The 19,666-nt window shown below is 43.9% G+C and overlaps 1 protein-coding gene across 1 annotated transcript in view; it reads left to right on the top strand.

The window, feature by feature from the left end:
• Positions 1-283: 283 nt before the first annotated feature.
• Positions 284-19,666, top strand: part of PPM1L (protein phosphatase, Mg2+/Mn2+ dependent 1L) — a 64,488-nt gene continuing 45,105 nt past the window's right edge. Inside the window, exon 1 of the mRNA XM_056498489.1 lies at positions 284-688. Coding sequence (XP_056354464.1) covers positions 290-688 — 399 coding nt within the window. The 5' untranslated portion in view covers positions 284-289. The remainder of the gene's footprint in view (positions 689-19,666) is intronic.

The raw sequence follows: 19,666 nt of genomic DNA, 5'->3' as shown, positions 1-19,666 counted from the left end.
GGCCGGGACGCTCCGCCCGGGCGGCAGGAGGGCGGGCCGGCGGCGGGCGCGGGGGACACGGAGCGCAGGTACCGCGGGCGGCCCCGGCAGCACCTCCCGGCCCGCAGCGGCGATTCCAGCAGCGATCGGGCGGCGGAGGGCTCGGAGCATCCATCGCGGGCCCAGGGCCGCGCCGGGAGCAGCGGGAGCGGAGCGCGGGGCTCCGGCCGGCCGAGCATGCACTGAGGCGAGCGGCGCCGCTCGGAGCCGCCCCGCTGCATGCTGTGGGGACACACGGTCGCGATAATAAATGATAGAGGATACAATGACTTTGCTGTCTCTGCTGGGTCGGATCATGCGTTACTTCTTGCTCAGACCGGAGACCTTGTTCTTGCTGTGCATCAGCCTGGCCCTGTGGAGTTATTTCTTCCACACGGATGAGGTGAAAACCATTGTCAAGTCCAGCAGGGATGCGGTGAAGATGGTGAAGGGCAAGGTGGCCGAGATCATGCAGAACGACAGGCTCGGGGGTCTGGACGTGCTGGACGCGGAGTTCTCCAAGACGTGGGAGTTCAAGAGCCACAACGTGGCTGTCTACTCCATCCAAGGCCGGAGGGACCACATGGAGGACAGGTTCGAAGTGATCACCGACCTGGTGAACAAGACTCACCCCTCCATCTTCGGGATATTTGATGGGCACGGAGGAGAGGCAAGTGCTCAGCTGGAAAAAAAAAAAAAAACAAACCCAAAAAAAAAAAAAAAAAAAAAAAACATAAAATAATACAGCAGCACCAAAAAAAAAAAAAAAAAAAAAAAAAAAAAAAAAAAAGAAAAGGGGGTGCGGGAGGGGTGGTCCAGGGCAAGGCGTGGATGTGTTCGCAGCCACCAGGTTTGTGTGGTTATCTTGTACCTTGTCTCTTGTTTGTGGAGGGGGGTGGGTGTCCCTAAAAAGGGCTGTGTAATCCTCCCTTTATCCCTCGTTACCCTTCCGTCTCACACATAAATGTGCCCGTACCCCCTTTGCCCTTTGCAGTAGTAAAGGTTTAATTGAAGCTGCTGGAGGTGGCTCTGACGTGCGTGGAATAGCGATGCTGATGAGCACAAACTCCCCGGAGTCATCTTTTGTTACAGCCAAGTGTGCTGGGATGTGATTTTGGCACCGGGCTGGCATCTCCTCCCCCGGGCTCCTCGGCAGAGGTTAGCCAGGAGCGGTGCTGGAGGATCCTGAAGTGTAAAATGTGCTGTCGGTGATTCCATCAGGAGCGCGGGGTTTGGGAATTGTGCGGAGTTGATGTCCTTACCCCGGCTGTCCCTTCCCCAGAGCAGAGCCAGCAGAGACACGGTGACACCGGGTGATGCTTTTAACCTCTCTGCTTTTCGGGCACGGGGATCTCCTGCAGGCTGTGCTGGCTGATGGTTCCAGCTCGCTGGGATTATTCCCTGGATTGCAGATGACAAATGTGGGAGCTGCAGCTTCCTCTGCCTTTAGGATGTGGTGCTGCCACGCAGCTTTTGGTGTGGCACAAGGCACACGTTTCATAACTGGGGGAAAGGACGAGGGATTTGTCCTTGTGGGGCCAAAGCAGCTCCTGCAGGGTTTTGCTGGGTGTGAGAGAGAGAAGCTGGTGGGATGATGGAGAGAAATGTTGGGAATTTTCTGTGTGTCCCTCCAGCTGCTCCCCCAGATCCAGGAGTCCAAATCCTTCCTAGAAAAGCTCTGGCAGTGCCCAGACATTCAGGGGCACAGGGTGGCAGCTGCTGCTGCCCTGCTGAACCTGGAAGGGCTGCCTGGAAAATCCAGGCCCTGGGCTCAGGGTCAGGAAATCACTGCCAGCCTTGGGAAGGGACTCGGGCTCTCCTCTCACTGTCAAGTGTTTTGTTCTCCTCAAATTAGCACAGACTCTTTGGATATTGAGAATTGTCAGCTTCATTTAAGGAATGCTGGTGGTGCTGAGCCCTGTGTTGGGGTTTTTGTCTGGTTTCACTTGGGGCACAGCTGTGCCAACTCTTGCTGGCTTTCTCAGCCAGTTCGCTGTCGCTGGGCGTTCGAGGAACGGGGGAAATGTTGATGTGTCCCAAAGTGGTTCCCAGCTTTTCCTGGAGGAACAGGAGCCCTGAGCAGCTTGTTGGGGACATCTGTGCCTGGGGCTCTGCCTTTGTGTCAGCTGAGTTTCCTTGTGGGAACCCAGCAGCCCAAACAATTGGGGAGGTATCCGAGTGGTGTTTTTAAACAGAGTATTCCAAGCCTGTGGGATGCAGGGTGAAAGGGGGCTCTGATTTCTTTCATTAATTTTGTAGCTTGCCCTGCACGAGATGGCAAGCTGAGGGTATTAAATAACCCCCCAGCTAACCCAGGGCATGGTGGCATTTAGCTAAGGTGCCCCTGCTTTGTTGTGCATCTTGAAATTCCATCCGTGGGATGCATTAATGTTGGATCCGTGGAAAACTCTTTGGCCTTTTGTGTTCTCCTTCCTCTGAACTTGCTCTGATGGACTCAGTGGCAAAGTACAGGGAGGTTTTTCATTCTGAAAGGTTCAGCAGAACTCTCCACGAATCTTTCTAAATTTAGTGTTTTAAAAATGTACCCATCTCGCATCTGTTATTCATAATGGAATGCTGAGTGTTCTTCATGGCCTTTACTCCTACAAAAATAAGTTGAGGACAGAATTAGTTTCAAGTTTTAAAATTTTTGGTAGAACTGTTCAGAAGAACATGAACTGTGTGCTGTGCATACAGCAGAAAAAAAGAAATAATGAAGAACAGGTTTTATTCTAAGCAAGTTTTGTAATTCTGAGTAGAAAACGAGGGAGAAGAAATAAAAATTTATGCTCATATTTAATCCCTAGTACATAATACTGCATTTTAAGTCTCTGTTTGAGTTGGGGTTTTATATGTCTTAATTCATTTTAACTATTTTAAAAACATAAAATACTCTGTGAAACACCTTATGTAGGCACGTGGCAAAGCCTTTGTGAAGGTTACATTTTCCATATGGGCTCCCATTAAATGACTTTATGTGTATTTAAAGAATAAAGAACAGCTGATCCCTGGGGTTATGTGTGAAACAAACGGTTCTATATGAAGAAAAATGTATTTTTCCAAACAGCCAATACCAGAAATGAGATGCCAGATTAATTATTTCCAGCTATATGCAAGGGAGCCTGTCTCCATTAATTACTTCCTGCCATATCCCATTGAAGTGGAAGGATGGAGGAGCATGATTCAAGCAGCTTCAATTACTGTGCTCTGCTAATTTATGAAGATTTCTGAGTTCTGCTTTCAAATCACCAACATTTTGCATAAATTCTACTTTTCTCTTATGTCATTTCCTCTCCAGCTTCCAGTTTTAGCCTGGATAGGCTGGCAGCCTTTGCTTTGGATTTTCTGGGTGGTTTGAGAAAGGAGAAAGCAACAAATAATTATTAATTCTCTGGTTTGCTGCACTAACTTTTGAAAGGCAAGAATATTTCCAAGAGAAAATTGGATGTGGGGTGTGTAGTGCAATCTTTTATTAAAAGTTAGTTTCTTGGAGATACAACAGTAATGATAATAATAATAATGCAGAGCAAGTAGAGGTCAAAGAGTAGATTTGGAAAAAATAAAGAGAAGTTGCTGCCTGTTGTCTCACTGAATGACTTTGGCCAAAGGATCACCCTTCAAAGTGATAAAAGAAAAAAATTTTCTGTTCTCTCATCAGCTTCTTTTGAAGGTTTAAAAGTGACTTGAGTGTTTGTTTGTTTTCTTCTTGCCCTTTTGCCTTTATTTAGGAATTTTGGGGCTGTCCAGGCTGGAAGATGAAGCAGTGTCAAACTCCACCAAATAACAGATGATGAGCTGAGAAGCTGAGCAGAGGAAAGGCTGGCTGCTTAATGAGAATGGTTTCCCCATTTTAACTGCCATTTACTCTCAAATATTTAAGGTTTAAGCACACAGTTTAATGAGATCTCAGCATCAGACAAGGGCAAAGTAGCTCAGCTCCCATCTGCACTTTTATAGTTATGGCCCTGCTGTAAATCATTGTTTTTTTCCTAGCCCTGTGGGGTGAAGGTTTTAAAAATAATTATGGTAATAGATAGTACCTTCCCCTGCCTGGGCTTGTTTGCAGTCATAAACGGATGTGGGAAATTAAAGCTCAGTAACAGTCTCATAAAAAATGTCTCTTTTTATTTCCCTGCACCTCCTGAGCGGGGACGTGGCAAGACTTGTCCCTCATGATGTGTAGCTGTGGGTAAGAGCTTTTTTTGCAGGGAATAATTGGGTTCTGGAGCTGCTGAGCCAGTGGTTTAGGATGTAAACCACACCTTTTCATTTTTATTTTTTATTCCCTGTGTAGGGAAAGGATGGGGAGCTGGAATGGGGAAGGAGGGAAAGGTTGGAAGTGGCTGATGCTCCATGGGGCTCAGAACCTTGATATCAGCAGCACCAAGTCTCTGGTTACTGATTAACTTAGAAAGACACAAAAAAAAAGGGAAAGGTCAGAAGATAATGGTGGAGAGTCCTGAGGAGCCTGGTGTGAGGCTGGAGGAGAGGGCACTGTGCCAGCTGGGTTTAAATAAACCTGCTGAGCACTCAAACCCAGCTCTGACCCAAACAGCAGAAGGTGTTTGTGCTGTGCTGAAAGAAGAGAAAGCTGGCAACTTTACAATTTTGGTTCATTTTTTGGGGTTTTTTCAACCTGCTAATTCAAATTCCAGCCCCATCCCTGTGATACTGAACTACTTAAGCAATCTCAGCAATGAAAATTTATCTATCAGGCTTTCAAGTCAAGGCTGTTCAGGAGTAATGGCTTGGGATTTTATAAAAGGCAGGAATAAATCAAACAACAGCTTTGGAGTTTCTCTGGATGTCACAGCCCAGTTGGAAGGTGAAGTCTTTGAGGGTCTGCAGTTTTTTCACAGAAACTGCTGGCACACTTTTCCTTTTATAGTATTTTCCTTTGGTTTCTAATCTAGAATCCCCTGCAATGTGCTCAAATGTTTGAATAAATATTTACATAGGTGAGGTCATGTTGATAGGCAAGTCCCAAATCTGCTTATGAATTCCCCTCCAGTGGCCTAAAGTACAAGTCAAAAATGATCTACAGGAACATTCCTGTCATTTTCTTTAGTTTATCTAAGTTTTATTCTTGCATGTCAAGCTCCAGGATTATGATTTTCACCCTACAACACCATGCTGATTCGATTGAGGGTTAAACTCTACGCTCATTTGCTGTACAGAAATTGATTAAAATGCTGTAAAAAGCTGTAATTGGAAAGAGGAACTTTAATTGCTGCCATTCAGGACTGTATCATTGGCTGTAGAATTGAGCCTTTTTTCAGTTTTGATAAAAATCAAGAAGTCCATTAATTTTTAATGTGTTTTGCCAGCTTTGTTTTAATTGGTGTTTCCCTGTCTGGGCTCTCAAGCTGCCAGCAGATTGCCACTGGTTTAATGAAATCAATTTTGATGATGAGCTGCTTTCAGATTATGAAAGTCATTGAAGTTTTCCTGGTGAACTTGAGGAGCTCAAGATTCTTGCACATGTTGGGAGTTGCTGTGGATGGGGAGGAAACAATCTTGGAGCAATGGGATTTTAATATTTCTGTTCCTCAGCTCAGGAGTTTGGATATTTTTGTGTTTAAAAGTGGGAAAGAAAAAAAGAATTCATGTCCTCTGTCATGTGGGTTAATTAAAGCAGCAGATTGCTCTGCCTCCAATGTCGTGTCTTTTGGAGCAGGGTAGGATTTCTCCTCCCTCCCTTTTTGCTAGAAACCCAAATATTTACGGTGTAAATTGTGCCTTAAAACTGGGATTTGGCTCCTGGCAGTTTCACTTTTGAAACAATCTCTTGGCACGTGCTTGCTGTGTTTTGCTGCTGTCTGGATTTTGCTGGTGGCTGCAGTTTCCTGCAGCAGTTTTGGCACTGTGGGGATGTCCCATGCTCATGGCAGGGTTCCCATGCACTGGATCTGGCACTTGTACTTTTTTTTTTTCTTCTTCTTCTCAGGACTTTTCAGCTCTGTCTCTCTTCATCTGGGGTTTTGTGTCTTCCTCAGCACACAGTGAAATTCCACCTTTCCTCAGCCCCAGGAGCTTTGGGAGGTGTTGATCTGCTCAGAAACGAGCAGGGATCAGCCAGGTTTGGGGATCCATCCCTGGAAGTGCCCAAAGCCAGGCTGGACAGGGTTTGGAGCATCCTGCTCTAGTGGGAGCTGTCCCTGCCCATGGGATGGCTTGAGCTTTAAGGTCCCTTCCACCCCAAACCATTCTAAAATGGAAAAGACAATCCATTCCCAAATGGGAAAGACAATCCAGAATTACCTGGCACTCATCTTTCTTTTACATCTCGAGGTTCAGGTCTTGCTGTCAGAAACAGTGACAGATCTGGGAAAAGGAACAAAATGCTCCTGTGCTCCTCCTGCTTTGAATCTCTGCCCTTGCAAGGAGACTTCCCAAACCTAATTTAAGGGCAGCAGCTGCTCTAATTCTGCACACAAAGTCACACGCCTCTTGCTCCAGTTTTTCACTGCAATATTTGGTAAATTCTTGATGTTTGAGTGAAGTCAGCACTCCTTGCTCTGTGCCCCACACAGATTCCTCACCCCGTTCCTCATGTGGCCACATTTCTGTCCCTCATCCCACAAACCCTGAGGGAATGTGTGTCCCAAGGAGCTGTGCCCATTCCAGCCCTCCTGGGATGGATTTTGTGCTTTAAAGGAGAGTTTGGAGCTCCAGGATCCTTTTGGCTGCTCAGCTTCACCAGCAGTGGCTCTGTCACCAGATCCCAGCCCAGCTGGCCAGACCAGTTCCTCTGGCTCAATCCCAGCCCAGGATTCTTCCTTGTAGGAAAAGGTCATCAACATTTAATGTCCCTTTCTCTTTATGAGCCTGCAGAGTTTCACTTCACCCAGGTGGTCATGAAACAGCAAAGGCTACAGATAAGGCAATCCCAACAGGAAGTTTTCATCCTGATAAAAAAATACCCATGCTGGATCTCCAGGCTGTTGTAATTTGTGTGTAAAACCAGGAGTTGTAACAAGTTGCAGATTTTTTTTTTTTCCCTTTTGGGCTGTTTTATTGCTTTTACTCTTGTTTTTTAGCTAGTGGTTTTATTAAAGCAATTTAAAGCTCGTGCCAGAAGTAGGTTTCATTTGAAAGCAGCACAGCTTTGAAAAAAATGCAAATTTCATTACAGTTTACAAGAGAAAAAAGGTTTGCTGGTGCCAGAATACTGACAAATACTCAGGGTAAGTAAGACTGGTGAGAATTGTAAGTTTTAATTTAAATTACTGCTCATTTATGCAGTGAAATTGATTTTTATATGGCAAATGCAGCTTGAACCACATCAAGCCTGATGCAGGAAGGATCAAGGGAAATATTTTGGTCCTGCTAAAAACCAAAAAGAACAGAAAGTTGTTCAGAGCAGGCTCTCAGGTCTGGAGTGGTTTGCCATCAAATGATGTGGATGGAGGAGAAATCCACCTTTATTTCTACTCCAGTGGAAAAAACACCCCAGAAAAGCAGCTGTGGTCAGCTGGATACACTGGGCTGGGATCTTGGGATCTGGGGGTTGTGGGGGGAGCAGAGTGGACAGGGGGAGGGAGGAGGATGGACAAAGGGAAGGAGAGATGTGCAGAGTGGACAAAGGGAGGAAGGAGGGATGAGCAGAATGGACAAAGGGAGGAAGGAAGGATGGACAAAAGGAGGGATGAGCAGAGTTGACAGAGGGAAGGAGGGATGAGCAGAGTGGATAAGGGGAGGGAGGAAGGAGGGATGTACAGAGTGAACAAAGGGAGGAAGGAAGGATGGACAAAAGGAGGGATGAGCAGAGTGCACAAGGACAGGGAGGAAGGAGGGATGAGCAGAATGGACAGAGGGAGGGAGGAAGGAGGGATGAGCAGAGTGCACAAGGGCAGGGAGGAGGGAACACCATTCCCTGGGTCAGGCCCATGCCCAAGCCCCCAGAGCAGCGTGGCAGCACAAAGGACAGTCCTGCTGCTCCTACAAAGTGCCTGTGATGCTGAAACATGGGCTGCTCTCATCATCTGTGACCTGGTGTGCTCCCCAGCTGGGGCAGCAGCTGCCATCCCCAGCCACACAATCCAAGGATGTGTTTTCCCTGCTAAGCCACATCACAATTAGCCACAGCTCCTCATGTGGGCAAACCTCAAAGCTCCCCTGGAGAAATGAGCATTTATTTGCATTTACTTGCAGCACCAAAATGTTATCCCTTGCAAATTTGCTCATTGTCATAAGTGTTGATAAAGCCTTTTTTATTTCTTTTTTTTCCTCCAAGTCCCCTTCAGGGGTAAACATTTGATTTTATTAAGTTCTGTTATAATAGCTGAAGCTGTCATACAGCACTGCTTTCAATCAATATGCTTTTTAATGTAATAAATCTCTTTACTTTTTTCATTCTCTTCCTGATAGAAAACTGCTGGAGGGTGTGAAACATTTCTTTTGAGGGAAAGTGCGTGGCCCATAATACAGCTCTGTGCTGTGCCACTTCTTCAAACTTCATTTTAAATGGGAATGTGATTTATTTCCAGGTAATCTGTGCATGGGCTGCATTTTCCCTGGAATGTGTGCTCCCTCCAAATACACATTGAGGGATTGAAATATCTGATTGTGGTTGGCATGAAATAAAAACTCTGTCCAAGGCTGTGTGCTTCAGGAATGAAGTGTGGGAGGAGGAGGAAGGGGAGAAGGAAATATGCTTGTCTGCTTAGTGTTCTTGATGTTTATACCCCTGAGCTTTCATCTGCTTTCCTGCTTTGCACTGTGAATGGGTTTTTTCTGATTTTTCTAGCTTTATTTTTTATTACTCAAGTGGTTTTGGAGATGTCTAGGACATTATGTAGGATGTAGAAGGTGCTTTTCATGTTGGAGTTTTTTTAACTGGCATATATCTGATGTGGTTCCTGTGGTTTTATTTCTGCTGGGAAGAAGGGAAGTTGGGCAACAGTCTGGATAGTCCCACCAAACAAAACCAGTTTCTCATGGGATGTTTAGTCCTAATTATCTGAAGTTTGGCCCTTTATAGGTGTGGAAGGAAAGGGAAATTATATCTGAAGTTTGGCTGTTTATTGTTGTGGGAGAAAAGGGGAACCACAGCTGGAGTTCAGCCCTTTTTTGGTGTGGAAGGAAAGGGAAATAATGGCTGAAGTTTGGTGGAGAAAAAGGAAATTACATCTGAAGTGTGGCCCTTTTTTGGTGTGGAAAAAGGGGAATTAGACCAGTAGAAGCAGAAAAAACCAGTGTCCAGATCCAAGAGAGGAGAGAAGCAGCAGCCCTGGGAAGGAGACAATGCCATTCCCCAAAGTGGAGCTGACTCAGGGATGTGCACTTGGTGGGAGATGCCAAAGTGATGGAATCCATCCAACACCTGATGGAATTGTGTGTGAGATGATTCCTGTGTCAGGATCATCCTGGATTTGTGTGTGAGATGATTCCCATGCTCAGGATAATCCTGGTTTTCCATCAGTGCTGGGTTTGTGTGTGAGATGATTCCTGTGTCAGGATGACCCTGGATTTGTGTGTGAGGTTATTCCCATGCTCAGGATGATCCTGGTTTTGTGTGTGAGATGATTCCTGTGTCAGGATGATCCTGGATTTCAGTGTGAGGTTATTCCTGTTTCAGGATGATCCTGGTTTTGTGTGTGAGATGATTCCTATGCTCAGGATGATCCTGATTTCCCTCAGTTTGGATTTCTGTGTGAGATGATTTCTGTGTCAGGATAATCCTGGTTTTCCCTCAGTGCTGGTTTTGTGTGTGAGATGATTTCTGTGTCAGGATAATCCTGGTTTTCCATCAGTGCTGGATTTGTGTGTGAGATGATTCCTTTGTCAGGATGATCCTGGATTTGTGTGTGAAATGATTCCCATGCTCAGGATGATCCTGGTTCACACTCAGTCCTGGATTTGTGTCTGAGATGGTTCCTGTGTCAGGATGATCCTGGATTTTTATGTGAGATGATTCCCATGTCAGGATGATCCCGGTTTTCCCTCAGTTTGGATTTATGTGTGAGATGATTTCCATGCTCAGGATGATCCTGGTTCACACTTGGTGCTGGATTTGTGTGTGAGATGATTTCCATGCTCAGGATGATCCCGGTTTTCCCTCAGTTTGGATTTTTGTGTGAGATGATTCCCATGCTCAGGATGATCCCAGTTTTCCCTCGGTGCAGGCCAGGGAAGCAGCAAGCACCACGTTTTTTGGCTGTGGTTTTGGCCATGGTTTGGCCACATTATGGCCAGATTTTTTGGCCACGTGTTTGTCCACGTGGTTTGGCTGTTTTGGCCACAGTTTGGCCATTTTTTGGCTGTGGTTTGGCCATGGTTTTAGGCCATGGTTTTTGGCCATGTGTTGGCCGCTCCCCTTTGTGCCTCTCAAAAAATCCCTTACTCTGGGTGCTGGGGACTCTAAACTTTGCCCTCTTTGTTCCTGCCCACGTCTCTGGTGTGCTGGCACAAATCCCAGCTCAGGCCAGAGGGAGCAAAGTGTGGGAGCAGCTCCCTGCTCCATGGCCCCAGCACCAATGGGCATCAAATATAAATATTTAATAAAAATATTAATAATTGCTGCTCGATTTGCAGAGAATTTGGGGTGACACCCCCTGGTTTTCCCAAATGTTTGATGCCATCACATAAAAAACATCCCTGGGTTTTGACTTTTTTCAAAGCTGAGCCACGGGAGTGGTTTGGGAAGTGAAATGATGACGGAATTCTCCGTGGATAAACATCCATGAAAGATTTGTAATCCTTGGCAATTAGGAGATTGTTGCTGAGGTTAATGAGGATATTATTTTTAACTTGGAGGGCTGGAGCAATCTCCTGCCTCTGGCATAGAATTATTTCAATCAGTGTTTTAAATAAGCACTTTCTGTGATGGTTTAAATTGACAAACATTTAAATCATCAACCTGAATTCTTTTTTAGCTGGTACCTACTCTGATATATTATTGCTTCAGGTTATTTTTATTTTGCATGGTATTTACTACCAATGTTCAGCTGTGTGAGTTGAGGGTTTTTTCCCTGTTTTTTTCTTTTTTGTGGCTATCATTGGGGTAAATAAAAGCAGAATGAAAAGCTAAATAAGAAGCTAAATAATGTGATGGGATCAGGAAATTTCTCCTCAGACTCCATTTATAACTGGAATTAGAGACAGATAAGAATTGGAGGTAATTCTGCTTGAGGTAACTACATCTTCAGAGAGAATGGTGGCAGAATAGTAAATTATTTTTTAAGAATACACATTTTTTCCTGCTTTCAGGAGAAACTCCTGGTAGGAGCTGGTTACCACTTCAATAACTCTTATTTTTTTCAGCCTTCAGAGGCAAATCCATGCTGTTTACATTTATTATTTTAATTAATTTTCATATTAGGGTGAGAGAATATATTCTCAGGCTTTGAGAAATAAATTTTGTTAATAAACAATTTTTTTTTTAAAAACCCAGTTGCCTGTTTTTTGTTGAATCACAGCTCCAGGCAGTAGCTGCACACTGGGTCAGGCTGCAACACTGCATGTGATGAGTAGAAAAATACTCCAAGTAAATTTAGGGAATCTCTTGGGGATATATTGGAGCACTCCAGGCTTTTAAGCTGCCTGAGTTGGAGTTTGTGTCTCCTGAAGTGTCCATGTAAACATTCAGTTGAGAGAGCTGAGCTCCAAACAGCCCCTCAGAAGAGCCAAAGAAAGAGTTTCCAGCTGCAAATTGCAATGAGTTGTCTCAAATGCAGCTTTTAAAAGCTTTTTTGGCATGCTGGTGTCCACCTTATTAAGGAAAAACCTGACAGGGAGGGAAGATGGTGTGGGTGAATAATAGGAGAGGCTGTAACCTCAAACCTATTCTAGAAAAGAGATTATTTTTACTGGAATGTTTTGTTGCTGAGTTTCCCAGCACCTCCAGTTTACAGGAGAGCTAAATACAATTCCAGTGGCAAACACCATTCAATTGAGATTTTTTTTTTTTTTTTTAATACACAAATTGAAAACTTTGCAGTTTTTCTGTTTTAATTGCCATCACTTGGGCCTCTGATTCAAAAATGGGTCACAAAAACCATATTATACCTCTGTGAACAGGTGTTTCCAGCTCATTTTACAGGCTTCAATTTCTGCTTATGTCTCTTGGCTGCTCTCATACAAGTCAACACAACTGAAAATAGAAATTTGTGGCCCCTCTCTTGTTTTCTCCTAGGTGCAACTGCTGCCTTTTTTTTTTTTTTTTTTCCTTTTGTCTGACACCTCCTGTGTGCCTTCTGTTATTTAATGTGACACCAGCACCTTCCTGCTGGGCTTTGCAAGCCCCAGGTTCTTCCTTTAATGTGATTATTACAAAATTAATGGCACCTAGGATCTGGCAGCACTAATTCTTACTCCAGATTGTGGATCTGGGTGGGGTTTTTTCCCACCTAAATGAGAAACCCTGAGTGAACCTGGGCCAAACCCTGAGCTGTTGGTCATATTGTAGATGCATTTTGGTTTGAAACAGAATTTTTGGTTCAAAAAGTGATTTAAATAGGGGTGCCAGAGGAGGTGGGGTGGGTTCAGGACACCCAGAAGTGAATTAACCCCAGAATTTCCAGCCCTTCTCTCTGAGAACATCATTCCTCAGGAAAAGGACTTGGTGTTCCCTCTCCTTGCCTGCAGGCAGGGTTTGAAAATCTGGTTTAATTTGCCCTCTCTGGAGCAGCAGAAAGGAGAATCTGCAGGAAATGGAAGTGCTGCCTTCAGCTGAAGGGCTGCAGGTGCTGCAGGGAGGGTTCCACTCTTTTCTTCTCTCTCATTTTCTGCTGTTGAGACTTAAAAACAGGCCCTGGAAAAAGTAAAAATCTCCTGGAAGTTTTTGATCCAAGAGCCCAGCTCCTCAGAGAATGGGGATGTGGGCATGGGCAATGTGCTCTGATTTAAATAGGGAAAAAAATTAAATTAGGGAACATAGCAGGGTTTGTTCTTCTGATGAAAACGCCCCAGAAGATCAAGTTTAGTGGTTTTTTAGGTTTCCACTTCCAAAGTTACTTTAATAAAACATTTAAGGCTTTCTGATCTGTCTTTAATTCAAGTTGTGTATTGCAAGAAACCTGCTCTTAGCAGTGAGGGGCGTTTCAAGGTGACCAGGGACGACTTGGGAACAATAAAAAGAAATTAAATTAATTACATTGTGAGGGAGGTTGCCTGTGTTTTATCCTGCCTCTGTTACAGCCACATGAGGAGAGGAAATCAAATGAGGAAAGCTGAACAGGATTTTATTCTTGCCTGAAGCTTAGAGAACTCCACACCACAGGAAAGAACCTCCAGGCATTATTTTTGTGCAGTGAGAATTGGTGACATGGTAGGAAAAAAAAAAAGAGAGAAAGAGAGATAATGAATGGTCAAAAGCAGCAAAAATGTAAATATTGTATAGGGAGAAGTAATTAGTGGTAGGAGTGAGCTCACACCCAGCCCTGAGCTGCCAGAGGATCTTGATTCCCAATAAACAGTTTGGAAACACATCAGTGGTGCCTTTTCTCCTGCACTCATTAGGCTGATCTGGCCAGGAATGGAATTATTTAAATGTCAGGGATCAAGAGCTGCCAGGTAAAGTGAGTTTGGAGGAGGGAAATGCATCAAAACACTTGTCCTGGTGCCAATAAAGGCAGGAGCTTCTCTTTGAAATGGAGAATGTAAACCCCCTCCCTCCAAATTATTGTAATTTTGAAATTAAGGGGCTCTCAGGCAAAGATATGGGAATTAGGAATAACAGTTCTTTACTAGGAACATTAAAATAGCAATGCAGTATTACAAAGAACAATCCCAGCCCTGCCAGAGTCAGAATCCAAGCTGACACCCGTCAGTCAGTCAGGGTGTTGGCACAGTCCCATTCAATGGTGGCTGCATCCTCCTGCAGGGGCAGATGTGGTTCAGCTGGAGCAGTGCTCCTGGAGAAGGTGCAGTTTCCTCTGAAGCTCCAGGGATGATGTGCAAAGGTCTGGTTTTCCTCTGGAATCCAGTGGAAAGAAGGTTCCTTGGTGTCCCAAATCTCAGTTTTTATCTGGGTAGGAAAGGCTTGGCTGCTCCCCTGGCTGGAGCATCTCCCAGTGGGATGATGGAATTTTATCAGTCATGCCCTGGGACTCAGTGGCCATGAACAGGAGATATCTCCTGGAGGGAGGATGGGCTGTGGGAAGATAAAGATGATTGCCCAGCTGGTTTAAAGATGGCCCATGAGCAGATAATGTGTGCCAGGAGATCAGGGGCACTGCCCCACTGGTTTAACAGATGGGGACAGAATTCACATTTCTGGCCACACCAACCCAACACTCCAGCAAAGCTTTTTTTGCTCTCATGTCTCTGCAGGTGTCCTGGGAGCACAGCTCCCATCCCTGTTCCTGGGATTTGTGGGTTTTGCATCTGATATTGTGGAATTGTCACTGTTCCCTGCACTTCAGCACGAGGTCCAAGGCCAGTGGTGACTTCACTCTTTCAGGTGTGATGGTTTTCAATATCCCAGGCCATCTGAACCTCCTGGAGTCAGGAAATGTTTTAATTAGGTCTCATTTGCATCAGCTTGATGAGAGTAGAGCTGTTTGAAATTGCAGCTGGATTCCAGAGGGACCAAAGCCAGGCTGGGTTGAAGTGCCAGGTGCATTCCTTGGATACCTGGCACTGGAACTCCACCTTCCTCTTCATCTGCAGAATTTATGGCATTATGGGACATCACAAAACGAGCTTGACTCCTTCATTTATCAAAAAATAAACTTGAAGATCTCAGCAGTCCAAAGGGAGCTTTGAGGGAAAGCTTAAAAAACAGCAGTGAAACAAGTAAAGTCTTTCCTTTATACAGAAAACCAAAATCAATTCATTTGTCTGTTGAATTTTGGTAAAGATTCTGCTCTGTGTGAGAGATTTTAGTACCAATAACTCATTCTGTGGGTATTAGGTTTTCTTATTCTATATGTAGCTTTTAAAATCCTTATGTCTCAAAAACTGAGTTCCAAATGGGATTTAACAATCTGGATTTAGATGGTTTTGAAGCATGAACAGGGAAGTTTGCAAAGCCCTATCTCTGGATTTCATCAGAGTTAGTAATGCATTTTTCTGGACAAGGAATTTGCATAGAAATTCATTTCATGAATCAAGTGTGGGAAGAAGCATTTGTGGGTCATGGTGTGGATGTGAGCAGCAGCAGCTTGGGCTCTAAAATGTTCTATTGTCAAAGCAACTTGGTTTTTTGACCCTGAAAATGTATTTATTAGAGGTTTATTAACAGCTGGGAGGGGTCATCTTTAAAGTTAAAACAATTCTTACATCTGGATTGTTTAAGAAATAACCTGAGTAACCTGGGAGGTGAACTTAAGAATCCTTCCTAACCCAAACTGTTGTAGGGTCAGTGATTTTTTTATTCATTTATTGTTTATATTTATCCACATTGACTGTAAGGGATGTTTCTCCATCAATCCTTGCTGTGCCAAGGTGGGAAAGCTCGTTGGGGTAACTTTGTGCTCCCATTTTGTAAAGGTTGCTGGAAACTTGCCCTGAAAGTGAAATTCATCAATTTTTCAAATTGCCCATACAGAGGAAAAAAGTGTAGGTTTATTTTGGCTGAATAATTCATGGCTCCCTGGATGTAATCCTGATGCACTGCAGCTTTTCCCACTGCAGGTCCCACTTCTCCAGGCTGCTGCAGGTGCAGGGCATTGATCTGGATGAAATGGAAACAGAACTTGGAGACCACAAAAAACCCCAAGACTTAACCAGGATATGAGGAGAGATGAGAAAAGGCAAAAAGAGGCTGAGGCTGCAGCTGGATCCAGTTATTTTGGTTCTCTTTTTTTTTTGGGATATCCAGCACTGCTGCCTGTCCTCTCCTGCTTCTCCCAGCTGGTGTTTTCAGCCCTCCTTGCTTGGCTGACAGAAGGTGAATGGAATGACAACAATTTCTGATGTCAGGGAACGCCCTGGAACCTGTTCAGAGCCTGCTGAACTCGTGGGTGTCAATCCAGCAAAACAAAAACACGGGGAAAATAGGAGGGCAAAGCCAGCTAAAGAAAGGTTGGAGCCTTTTGGATGCAAAGGTGGAGGTTTCTGTAGCAAAAATTCAAAATACTCAAAGGAAACTTTGTGATATTCCTCCAGCTATAAAGAACAAGAGGTCCCACTGAAAATTTGCAATTTGCCCATCCACAGAATTTATCAGAGCTGAATGCCAGGAGTTGAAGACAAAACCACATAGGAGATGAAAAATCTGTGGTGTTTGGGTTTGTTTTTGGTTTTTAGGTCTGTTAGTCAGGAGGGTCTGGGAGATTTGTTATTTTAAATTATACCAAGTGAAAAAATGGATTGGTACGTGAGAGGCTGAGCTTGTGCTGTGTGTAATGTTCCTGCCACCAAAATGGGGTGGTGATCCCAAAACCTCACTGATCCTTTCTGGTGCAAAGCAGAGCTGGATTTCCAAATATTTGGAGTGGCTGTTGTAAACACGAGCCTTTAAAATCATCTGTGTGTTGTTGGATTTATTAGCTCCCATCTGGAATTAATCTTGTCTTCAGATATGAATTCTCCTCAGAGAAATATTTCAGTTTGAATTTTGAAACGTGGATGTGATTATATTAATTTTATACTAATTTCATACTCATTTTATACTCATTCCATAATCATTTTATTATCATACTCTGATTATTTGATCTTTCTCAATCCCAATAAATAACAGGGTTTCCTTGTAAAGTTTTAATGCTGTTTTGAGGTAATGCCCATCCTGTGGCAATGACTGATTGCAGAGCTCAGTGAACTTTCCCTTTTTGAAAAGTTAACATTTGCAAAACTTTCAATTATTTCCATATTGAAGGAAGGCAGAAAAGAAGAGAAAATTCTGCTGAACTATAAAAGCTGTTAATCTCTAGGAACTGCAGATTTTCAGTCTCAATTTGATTTTTACTATACCAAAACCATGTTGTTATTACTATTTTAAATTGCTGAACCACGCTGTAGAAATCATGCAGATGAAACTTTTTCTTTAATTTTTTAATTTTTAATTTATTTTTTTCTTTCATCAACTGAGCAGCTGTGTTTGCAAGCAAACATCTCATTCCATGACCCATGGAAATACAACTTTTTGGGAATGTGATGCAGACTGGAGGAACTTCCTATCAGAGCAAGTCTGCCTGCAAATTAATTTTTTTGTTGTTGTTGTTATAGAAATGAAAACAAATTGAAACAAAACCTTTCTGTAATTTGATAATATTTTGACTGGACAAGCAGTTCCCTTCAGCCCTCAGCAGTCCAGTAGAAATAAAATATCAGATTTGCTGTTCCAGGAGAAAATTTCCATATTCTGGGAACACCTCCAGTGTCCTGAGTGTGTGACAACACATCCCAGGGGTGGTCACAAAAAACCTTCCCTTGGGCTGCCTTGCCAGGGAGAAAATATTCTTCATGGTGCATAAAATCCACTTGCTGTTCTTAAATATGCATGAAATTAAGCAGGTATTTCTCCCAAGGCAGGGTTTTTCTGCAGAGAAATAAATGCTTTCCAAGAAATGGCCCTTGCTTTCCCTGCTGGGGAGAAAACCTGCAGCAGGAATGTTTGGATATTAGTAAAAAAAAAAAGTTAGTATGTCTGAATTTTGGAGTTAAAACTGAAATAGTTGGGAAAATTTCTATAAGGTAAACACATGGATTTTGGTGGCTCTTTTGGAGGAGTGTGTTGTGCTTTATTTAAAAAGAAAAAAAAAAGTGATGGAAAAGCATTTCAGTACAGGAAAAGTGTCAAATAAAATCCCTGAGTGCAGTGAGTGACACCAGCTCAGGTTGTTCCAGGTTTCACCAGGAAATTTCCACATTTCCAGCCTCCTGCTTTGGATTTACACTCAGGCAGTAATTTCTTCCTGAGCTCATTAAAAATAGCTCCAATACTCTGTATTTTCAGTAGCCTGGATTGCAGAGGTTCCACTAGATTGACATTTAATTCACCTGCACTAAATTACATTGCATCAACACACAGCTCTCAAAAATCCTCCAGTGTAGGACTTACCTCAGTCCTGCCCTTTTCCTGCCTGCCTTGCTCCTTTTCCAATATTTTTGGCCAATCAAAACACTTCAGGTAACTTTTCTCTCTCTGTTAGTTGAATTCTCTGTGGATTTTGCTTCCTCCACGGTGCTAAAAAAAAAAAAAAAAAAGAGGGATGGGATTCCTAATTCCACAGTTCCCCTGGGTGCTGTCCCAGTAAAAATCCAGCAGGGCAGACTTGAAATGAGGTTGGTTTGTGCAGGTGGGTTGGCACTGCCTCTCCAAGTCAAAAATTCTGTGGTTTGGGGGGTTTTGCTCTTGTTTCTGGGTTGAGAAAACCCTGGAGCTCCTCCTCAGCTGTTGTGCAATTTGCTGAAGCAGAGAGTAAAAAAATTATGAAAAGGTAAAGGGAAAGAAGGGGAGAAAAAGTAAATGATATCCACTGAAATGAGCTAAATTTAGGGATTAGTTCAGAGCTCTGTCCCAGTAAAACCCAGCTCCTTCAAGGAAGCCATTTACTGTTAATGTGTGACTTTGAAATAAAAATACACACATTCATTTATTCCAGAGAGATGGTTGAACCTATAAAAAAATGTTTTTTTTTCCTTCTCCCCGAGGTGGCTGTGCCACAGCTCATCTGCTCAAGCTCAAGAAGTACCCAGGATGTGGTTTTGGGGTGCAAAGCTGATCTAAAAACCACAATTTCCTCTAGCTGCTGTTTTCCTCCTGCCCTGGCACTGCTCTGCCCATCAAGAGCAGCTCTGAGAAGCTGAATTGGCAGATTTTTATTTTTGTTTTCCAGCTTTTTTACTCCTGGAGCCAGGGAGGAGAGGGACTTTGCAGGGATCACCTGCTCAGATGTGATGGATTCAGGCACTTCTTTTTCAGAACAAACACAACATAAAAACCTGGTTTATCCCACAGATCCTCAGCTGAAGCTCCTTGGGGCAATCTTCAGGTATTTCTGTGACCTTCAGCTGTGGATTTTACACCTGTGTCTCAGCAGAAATGTTTTTCTTTTCTTTTCCAACCCCCAGGGATTAGCTGAGCTCCTCCAGCCTTGGTGTCCCAGCTATTCCATGCTGACCTTTATATTTATTTTGTTGGCTTTGGATGGGGTTTGGACATTGCTGGTGGGTTTGAGTTCTGGGAAGCTGTGGGAGAACCAATGGATCCTTCAGCACCTCCAGAGAGGTGGAAAGAAAAAAAGCAGAATTCATCCCTGATATCCTGGGAAAGGCTCTGTTTGGTGGGAAGGGTCAGGACAGGTGACTAAAGTTTGAGTCTGTGCCTGCTTTGGGCAGGGTCACAAAGCCAGGCTTGTCTCTGATGTGATAAATTATTCTTGCAGGTTTAAAAACACCCTGGAACAGGAACATACTCATCCCAGAGTTAACAGCATTCCAAGGTTTCCAAACAGAACAGGGAGAGGGAATTTTTTTTTTTGGTGGGGGGGTTTGAAGCTGATTGAAGCTCTCTAATCTAAAAGTAGCAGCTGCAGTTTGGGAGCAGAGGAATTTTGGCAGCAGGAGGAGCAGCACTCCTCTCCTTCCAGCCACGACAAGGCAAGTGAAGTACAACATTGCAAAGGTTTTCTGTTTGCAGCTCCATAAATTCTCTGGGAAGAGAGGAATGGGCCCCTGGCACAGGCTGCAGGCTCTGACACACATCCAGGGATGTGCCCCAGCCTGGCACTTGTGGCTCTCTCAAAAGCCACTTGGAGAA

Source organism: Oenanthe melanoleuca, chromosome 9, assembly GCF_029582105.1.
Source record: "Oenanthe melanoleuca isolate GR-GAL-2019-014 chromosome 9, OMel1.0, whole genome shotgun sequence".
NCBI lineage: Eukaryota > Metazoa > Chordata > Aves > Passeriformes > Muscicapidae > Oenanthe > Oenanthe melanoleuca.
Note: the sequence above shows the minus strand (reverse complement) of the source record. Positions and strands in the feature narration are given on the sequence as shown.